The sequence below is a fragment of the Photinus pyralis genome, unplaced genomic scaffold (genome assembly GCF_008802855.1).
Source record: "Photinus pyralis isolate 1611_PpyrPB1 unplaced genomic scaffold, Ppyr1.3 Ppyr1.4_LG5, whole genome shotgun sequence".
Lineage (NCBI taxonomy): Eukaryota > Metazoa > Arthropoda > Insecta > Coleoptera > Lampyridae > Photinus > Photinus pyralis.
This window is the reverse complement of record NW_022170596.1, coordinates 28,250,504-28,257,709: the sequence shown is the minus strand read 5'-3', so window position 1 is coordinate 28,257,709 and position 7,206 is coordinate 28,250,504. Positions and strand designations below refer to the sequence as shown.

Genomic DNA, 7,206 nt, shown 5'->3' with positions numbered 1-7,206 from the left:
TTTAAAAAGTGCAGTTTAACCATTTTTTTACTGGAAGTATCTAGATATAATAGTCATACCTATGTAGAAAGTGATTTTTTGACAATGACGAAACCAGATTACACCAATTCAAACGAATGACAAAATGCTTTCATTACGTGTTACATAACTTTTTTTTGGTGTTTTTGTGGTTTTGTTTATCAGAAAAGACTAACTTGTAAAGGTGGGGATTTTGAATATCAGTCGTGACGTCTAGGAGCTGGGCAAATTACAATGAAGGTTCCTTTTTTTAGTTCTTTCTTATACACTAAATGAAAGCTGTTACCTAACATTGTCATTGTAATTATGGAATAAAGGTAAAGGTGTGGACACTTGGGCAGTTTTGGGCATGGCTTTATTGCTGTTTTGTGCAAAGACACAGACAACATTATACTATGTCTGTGGTAACTGGTAATAGGTACATTTTTCTGAAACTACTTCTAAAACAACTACTTTCGTCTCTAAAAAAGTAATTTTCCTCATTCCAGTGAGGAAAGTAAAAAACAATTGCTACATTAATCTTAATGATGAAATTTAAAATTAAAAATAGGTAATTTTTCAATGTTGATTGTAGTTTCTGAAAAAATTATGTGTAAAGCTGTAGTATAGAAATAATGAAATAACTAATAGGTATATCTGATTACTTTCCCTGCACTATATCACTTTACCGGTCGCATCTGTCACTTTTCCGGCCGCATTTATCAGATTCGTAATGTATAATGTCATCACTGACAGATTGACATTAATCAAAAGTTCTATATCAAAATTTTGAAATTTTATATTAAAAAGGACGAATTCGTGTAAAATTTAATACAAAACTCGTCTGGTTCTTTCTGGCACTAAATGAAAGCTGTTAACATTTTCTTCATTTTTCTACGTTCCAAAATCCAAAAATGACCACCGATTTGTTATTGCACTGTTCCTTACATATTTCCGGTACATTTAATCTTTTCGATAAACATACTGTTTAGCAACATAATTTACCCGAATTCGTCATGCCTACTTTCTGTTAGGAAATTATCCCGCTGGACCTAGTACCCCAACTATTGTGAATCAATTTAAGAATGGTATCCGATTTAGGAGTTATTTAGGAGCTTTTCATATCCCATTTTAGAGCTCGCTTAAATAGGAAATTTTAGTTTCCATGACAGAGACAGAGCCTGTCACTTTACTGGTTGCACCTGTCACTTTACCGGCCGCACCGTCACTTTATCGGCCGCACCTGTGACATTGCTAAACGTCTATAATGACTCCTGTCATCATTAACAGATTGACATTAATCAAAAGTTCTATATAAAAATTGAAATGTTATACTCAAATACGATTTGGGGTCAAATTTAATACAAAACTCTGACTCGGGCTCGGAAATTAAAGTACTCGTCCCCAGGGGAGTCGTACTTCAATATTTCCTCGCCAGTAATGTGTCATTTTCCGGACTTTTATGTAAATAACTATTTCCTACGACTTTCATTGAAAATGACATATGTCGTACAATTATGTTTACTTGAAAATTGACAATTTCGCTCACTTATGGCAAAATGTAACGGAAAACAAAACGCACCCGTGTGATTTGCTTTCTCATAAGATTTACCATGTAGTAGAAAGCAAATCGCATGTTACGTTTTGCTTTCGTAGTAGTCTAATCTTCTTGTAACATCAACGTAGTAGGCGTACGTCAAACTCTAAAATTGCGATTAGTTTATTCTTGAGTTTATTCCCTTGTGCTACACATTTAATTCCTTACTTATTTTTAATGGCGAAAAGTGATTCTTCCATGGATGTAGAGTGTACTCCACCCAACATCAGAGAAGAGGCAAAATCCACTACACTCGAATTACTACCAACTAAATTACGGCTGAGGTATAAAAAGTAGCGTACGTCTAATAATATTAGTAAATTTCTTGCAGAAGCTCCAAACCACAAGTACCTCTTTAGTCTTTGCTAAAGTAATTATAACAATAGTTCGTTAAAGAGAAATTGAATCTATTTCGTATTTTTAGATAGTTTTAGTAGTTGGTTCGAAATAAAATAACTTTTGTTTCATTATGTAAGTATTTTGGTTGTATGGAGAGTCGTAGGAAAAATAGTGTACATGACTCGTTTGAAAGCCACTTTTCACACTCGTGTGATTGCCACACTCGGCTTCGCCTCGTATGGCAAACTTCACATCTCGTGTGAAAAGTATCGCTTTCAACACTCGTTACGTAATATACTATTTCTAATCATCCTCGACTAAAAAATTCTTTGTTTTAACATAGTCATGACTCATGAGTCATGACACACTAGATAAAATTTAACTTTAAATTTACAATTAAAGCATCGAAAGTTCGCATATGAGGTATTATTGTATTGAGAATGTCACGTTCTAACGAAATATATAATAGTATACAGAGTCTCATTTAAAATTCAAAAGTTGTTATCACTCCCTGTGAAACAACGTCATAAAAAACAATCGAATATGCCTTTTAATGCATATTTTCCACCCCTGCACTGATGCCAAATTGCATTCAATTCGCACAAAAACTATAGACGCTGCAGGTTGCGGGTTTTTTAAATTACACTATCGCCAGGGTAACATTATTGTTCAGGGACACATGCAATGATCCATGACCTCACATAAATTCTATGTAGCCCTATGTTGGTGTTGTTATATTGATTTCCCGAGCAACAAGTATGCTGACTTTACCCGTATTTATTTTCTGTCTTCAGCCTGATTTTGGACTTTAATGGGGATCTTAAAATCACCCTCTTGTACTTTGTAGATTTAGTTTTGACCACAGACAAACTCTTCCAAGAATTTCATTTTAACAGCCGCCTATGTCAGTTCGTATATCTCATATCTTCACGCACAAAAAGCGATGGGTACATCCGTATAACCCCAATGAGCAAGTATTTGTCTTTAATATGGAACTCAGCAACAATCGGCCCTTGTGTGTGTGTGTAATAAATAGTATTGGTACTTACCCGACATGAAATGAAGAAGCAGTGCACATATGGGATATAAACTGGGACTATACACAATATCTGGGCAAGCGTATCCGAGAACAGACACTACACGATCCGCTATACTACGTCCACGATGTGTAAGATAGTAAGCCTGGCAGTGAGCCGGTTCCACAAACGGAGGTAAGCTAACCGATTTGTCGGGAATTTCCGTACTACCAAACACTTGCGTAACCATGTCCCAGTAAAATCCATCCGAATCACTTGATTTACTGTTGTGATGCTGTCCACATAACATTGGCCATAACTGTTTCCTAATTAAATTATCTACAGGCCAGCCGTTATTACGAAGTATGTTCTTAACATCTTGTTTACGTCCCTGCAGCACGAGCGTTTGTACGTCCAAAAAAGTTTTGAGCGGCTTATTAGTCGGACTCGGAGGTAAAATTGTTATTGCACTGGCGTCCACGTGAGAAGGAAATCCATTTACGGTGCCTTCTTCTTCTTCTAAAACCGAGAGCATAGTGGGCATCTCTAAACCTACTGCCCAATAAGCGCAGTAGATTACGTGAGGTCCTGCACCATTTTTTGATCTAGAAAATAAAGTGCACTCTGCAATAGGATTTGACAGACTTAAAAGAGATTAGAAGCGTGACAAGAGAAACGGCAGAACCAATGACAATAAAATTGATTTTAATCAGATAATGAGCTGCCCAGTTTCAAAACACGGTACGTGCTCTGCCTTTTAATTCAAAGCACACTGCAGACTCGGCAACACCCCCGCGGAACGATTAAATGTATACCTACATTTCTGTTTGCCCTGGAAGATTTAATGGTAGACTATTCTTAACCCTTGCAACACAGACATTAGGGAAATGGACGATCGATACACCCGCTGTCAGCGCCAATTGTTTTTACGCGATTACTCAACCCTCTCGCGAACTATACCCACGTATTATTATTATTATTATTATAGTAGGTAGGTATATAAGAGTTTAATCCTAAGTGGATGAATATTTGCTGTATAAATGTCACATACTACAGCGGTAGAATGTGTGTTAAAACCCGAATAAACTTCGTAAATTATTAAACAAATAGTACAGGAAGTGTCTAGAGTAACTACCCAAGTTTTTTTTTTTATTTTATCGAATTGTTGCCGATTTATCACTTCCCGATACTCCCGCTCCGTACAGTATTAAACCACTCCTTTACAATCGAGAAATCCCATAGGATAACGTGACCGACATTTCACTAACACGTGGTATCTAATCACGCGGTCTTTTAAAACGAGAACGCAAGTGCATAACAAAGTGGTATCAACCAAAAATACTTCTATGGTATTAACATTACCCAGAAAAATTTATTGTATGTAGGCAACCGTATATACACGAGTGTACCACGTTGGTGAACGGCACAGGAGGAAATGATTATCTTTTCTTGAAAAAAATTAGTTGCTGTCGAGTGACCTTTGGAATTTTTGTTTACACGAAAAATCGTACAAAGGCGACTCGACATCAACTCATTTTTGATCGCCCGTTACTTTTGGGAAAGGCTTACCAAATCTCCCTTTCCTGGGGGTATTCCATACGAGAAATATCTCACCGCAGTATGGGTCCCCACTTGAGCCCCACCGTTTACCCCAACTACAAGTTGATCAGGTGAAATAACTCAGGTTTCATACCTACGTTAAAATACTGTCATGAACACAAGTCTTCTCCGTGGATTTCCCACAGCAATACGTTTTATTACGCCGATTTCTTTAAGGTTGTGAAAGACCCCCCGAATATCAAACCACCTCTTAACTGTGATCTTTCAATAAACTAGTAGACTCAGGATAAGTTAATGTTTTTCAAGCAGCAGTTAAATCATTGCTTAAAGTGATGGAATCATGTTTCATGAGACGTATAGCTCCATGAATATCACCATCTGAAAGATGGACTTTCACTTTCTACTTTAGTCTAGGCGATAGAGACTGTACAATTGGCAAACTGGACATTTTGAGGTGGAAAAGAAAAAAAATGGTGGAATATGTTCAGTTAGGTGTCAAAAACAACATATTAAAAATCCCACCCCCCAGACACTGTGCTAAAGGCTCCAGCCACCATCCCCCAAAAACCGTGTTTTCGCTCTTTTTGGCTGATATCTCGCGATCTATGAGGTCTATATGAAATATTTTTTTAGCTGAAAATATTTCTCGGGAAATTTCATACAAGGTAGATACTCAGAAGTTAGCCTAGGTGTACCTCTTAGCCTAGGAAATTCATAAAAGCGGCGAAAATCATCAATTTTCGTGGCTTTTTGCAAATATATCGCGACCTTTAGGGCTAGATGAAATATTTTTTGCTGAAAATGCTCCTCGTGAAATTTTTTACAAGATAGATACTCAGAAGTTAGCCTATAGGTGTACCTCTTAGCCTAGAAAATTCATAAAAGGAGGCGAAAATCATCATTTTCGTGTTTTTTTTTAGGTTTTTTGCAAAAATATCGCGACCGTCAGGGCTAGATGAAATATGTTTAGCTGAAAATGTTCTTCGTGCAATTTCATACGAGATAGGTAACTGAAGAGTTGGCGTAAAGTCACCTTTCACCTTCAACTTTCATGTGTGAGGAAATATTCATTGTAAAACAAAGTATTTCTATGTACCATTTATTCACGTAAAAACAGTATTTTCATACTAAAATATTCACACATTCATTTATACCTCAACGTAATCATTATCCTTATACTTATCCAAATCAATTCGTACTTTTTCGATCAGACTTCTCAATCAAAAGTTATAGACTAGAAACCAATTTGAAAAAAAATTCAAAGGGCTGTAACTTTTGAACTAGTAGCCCAATCTTGGAACTGTTTAAAATTATGGATTCTACAGGCCACATTCTATAAGAAAATTTTTTTCCGGGTCGATCTGAGACAATTTTTTTTTCGGGGCTCAAAAAAAGGCAGTGTATAACCTTCCTTTTTACCAAAAATTGACTACACCAAAATTTCTCGGGAAAACACTTTTTCTTATTAATTTGGGTGCGTAGAATCCAAATCAATTCGTACTTTTTCGATCAGACTACTCAATCAAAAGTTATAGACTATCTACCTTGTAAGAAATTTCACGAGGAGCATTTTCAGCTAAAAATATTTCATCTAGCCCTAAAGGTCGCGATATATTTGCAAAAAGCCAGGAAAATTGATGATTTTCGCCTCTTTTATGAATTTCCTAGGCTAAGAGGTACACCTAGGCTAACTTCTGAGTATCTACCTTGTATAACATTTCCCGAGAAATATTTTCAGCTAAAAATATTTCATATAGACCTCATTTATCGCGAGATATCAGCCAAAAAGAGCGAAAACACGGTTTTTGGGGGATGGTGGGGTGGCTGGAGCCTTTAGCACAGTGTCTGGGGGGTGGGATTTTTAATATGTTGTTTCTGACACCTAACTGAACATATTCCACCATTTTTTTCTTTTCCACCTCAAAATGTCCAGTTAGATGTCTTTATCGCCTAGATTACTTGCATTTGTTTCACTATTTTGTTGAGAATGCTGGACTGTAGGTGATATGGATCTTTACGCTAACCAATCCATAATCCTTCACATACCTACTTGATGGAATCGGCAACTGTGAATATGGGAAAAGAAACATTTCTCTCCAAAATGGGTCATTTGAAGACTTGACCAGGATGATCAACACTAAATTCCCATGTATCTACCTATAATACAATCATAAATCCAAGCGTCTTAAAACCCATGGCAACCATTCTCAATAATCGTTGCCATGGATTTTAAGCTATGTTTAAATTTGTCGGTGCAAACGGCCATTAGCCTTATAAAATAATGAATCAAGCAAGCCAATACTTTGAAAAAAAAGTTGACGTTTAGTTTGACAACAGCTATGCATCATTTTTTAAGTAAAGCCTTTCCTACCATTACGGGGAATGTAGCCAGTACTTTGGCGATTCATTTCATTGATAGAAGACTACCCCCTTCTCAAGGAAAATGGAAATCTTTTAAGACATTTTTATGGAATAAACAAAAAAATAGAATTTGTGGTCAAACACCTACAAGTTGGTGTGAGTTCCTTACCGGCCATTTTTTCCGTAGCTTTTATGTGAAATTGCAGGGAAAGTAATAATATTTTACGTATTATTTTTAACTGTTATCCTGGGATTTACTTTACTTATTGTAATTAAAACGAAGACAATTATGAAATTGCATTGCGAATCGGAATCATACCCGTGCAAAAACTATAT

At 36.3% G+C, this 7,206-nt stretch overlaps 1 protein-coding gene across 1 annotated transcript; it reads right to left on the bottom strand.

The window, feature by feature from the left end:
• Positions 1–2,914: 2,914 nt before the first annotated feature.
• Positions 2,915–4,208, bottom strand: LOC116171140 (GTPase-activating protein skywalker-like). Its single transcript, XM_031487828.1, has 2 exons — positions 3,769–4,208; positions 2,915–3,554 (listed from the first exon to the last, which is right to left on the bottom strand). The coding sequence occupies exon 2, from the start codon at positions 3,491–3,493 to the stop codon at positions 2,930–2,932; it is 564 nt and encodes a 187-aa protein (XP_031343688.1). The 5' UTR covers positions 3,494–3,554; positions 3,769–4,208; the 3' UTR covers positions 2,915–2,929.
• Positions 4,209–7,206: the final 2,998 nt, after the last annotated feature.